Source organism: Aplysia californica, unplaced genomic scaffold (assembly GCF_000002075.1).
Source record: "Aplysia californica isolate F4 #8 unplaced genomic scaffold, AplCal3.0 scaffold00282, whole genome shotgun sequence".
In the NCBI taxonomy this organism is placed as follows: domain Eukaryota; kingdom Metazoa; phylum Mollusca; class Gastropoda; order Aplysiida; family Aplysiidae; genus Aplysia; species Aplysia californica.
In genome coordinates this window covers 443,939-445,705 of record NW_004797552.1, presented here as the reverse complement: position 1 = coordinate 445,705, position 1,767 = coordinate 443,939, and the positions used below count along the sequence as shown (strand labels likewise).

The 1,767-nt window shown below is 44.3% G+C and overlaps 1 protein-coding gene across 1 annotated transcript in view; it reads left to right on the top strand.

Moving 5' to 3' along the window:
* LOC101857653 (sodium-influx-stimulating peptide) overlaps nucleotides 1-1,247 on the top strand; it is a gene marked incomplete at its 5' end in the record, with an annotated part of 3,297 nt that extends 2,050 nt beyond the window's left edge. Inside the window, 1 exon segment of the mRNA XM_013084271.2 lies at nucleotides 417-1,247. Within this exon segment, the coding sequence (XP_012939725.1) occupies nucleotides 417-551 (135 nt within the window). The 3' untranslated portion in view covers nucleotides 552-1,247.
* Nucleotides 1,248-1,767: the final 520 nt, after the last annotated feature.

The following is a 1,767-nucleotide window of genomic DNA, read 5'->3' as shown; positions in this document are numbered from 1 at the left end:
CATCATCATCATCATCATCATCATCATCATCATCATCATCATCATCACCATCATCATCATCATCACCACCATCATCATCATCATCATCATCATCATCATCATCATCATCATCATCATCATCCTTTCTCAGCCTGTGCTGGAGTATAGGCCACCAACAAGAGGTCTTTTTACTCTTATGAAGTATCACATCACTCTTTATATGACAACTTTCGTAGAAACGTCTGCCCATTATACACTACACGTAAAATTCCTGGTGGTTTTGCGCTCGTATTTCTTATACGGGGTGCCGATCCCAGCCGTAGTGGGCACCCCGTATTAGAAATCTCTTTTGCAAGACACCCCATAGCCCTATGTTTTTTGTATAGATTTACAATTATTCAATCTCACTGACTTGTGTGTTTTGTGTTTTTCCACAGTGCAGCACGGCGCACGCCGCAGACTTTCTGATGGTGTACAAGTTCTGCTGTTCCCCCGAGCGGAACGAGATGAGGACCTACTGCTCCGGGATCTACACCAAGCCACCGAAAAGGGGCGGGCTTTGGCTGTCGTAGACTCCGCCCATCGTCGGTGAAGAGGCTAAGAGACCAGAGCTGTGTCGTTCCCGCGCTTGCAATGAATGATTTACCTAGGCTATCACCATCCTGTCTCGGACTGATTCCCAACGATGTGGACACAACGACCTTCACCTTTGACCCGTTATCACGGCTGCAGCCTGTCTGGCTGGTTGACTGAATCAAATTCAAGCGTATCTAAAAATAGAAACGTTGAGTTAACTTTCACCTTTGTGACACTATATATTATTTATTGTAACGGTCAGAAGGTCTAGACATGAGATTTTTCAAAAGTTTCGTTTAGAAAGTTATTGAAGCTTTACGCCCCAAGTCTAGTCATTTACGTTCGTCTGCGGAAAAGGCAGTATCTAAGCCAGTCATTGCGTCCCCCGTGTGTGTGTGTGTGTTGTCTAACTCTAAGCCATGACTTCTGAACATATCAAAAGATGAAGTCTTTACTTGTGGAAGGTCGGAGAACACCAAGAGGTGATTGCTATGCCTTGATCTTTTATCAATCTGTGGCCACTTGTAAAAAGGACAAAACTGGTTGATGAATTGCAATTTTGCTGATATTGATTATTATTATTATTATAGTATCTGTTGCTTTAGCCTCCTATCCTTTTAGTATTGTGTCATTTCATTTAGTCCAGCGAGCTTGACTGTTTTGTTGAACGATTCCACAATTATTTATTCCAACGGGAAAGAGAGAAGCGGGCAGTGGGAGAAGAGAGGAAGAAGGAGAGGGTGAGTGGGGGAGTGAACTGAGACGACGTGGGACTGGGTATTCGAACACATTTGGTCGCTTTTAATTAAGCACAAGGGAGCAATCCCGAAAAACACTGTTTTGAGAAAATCGAAGGTAAAGTTTTTCGACCCTTGTTCAGTTTCTTTAAAAGACAAGGAGAGTTTTTTCTCTATGGCCACACAAATATACACACCAATGAAACCAAACTTCTTGTACAGGTAGGGCAATGCTCACTTTTGGTGTAGGTCAAGATTTCTGGAAACCCCCGAAATCTGGGTTAATCAGCCCGCCTGCCCTTAAAGGCGACGATTTGATTAAAGCCAATGGGAGACGAGAGTACTGTTGTGGAGAGCACGCGTCAGTGAGGGAACCAGATCTCACGATCTCACAGTCCAGCCAATGGACGAAGGTGTTGCTTGTCTTTTCTAATCCTCCCCTCCTTTAAACGGTCAGGGGAGGAGGAAGGGGGGG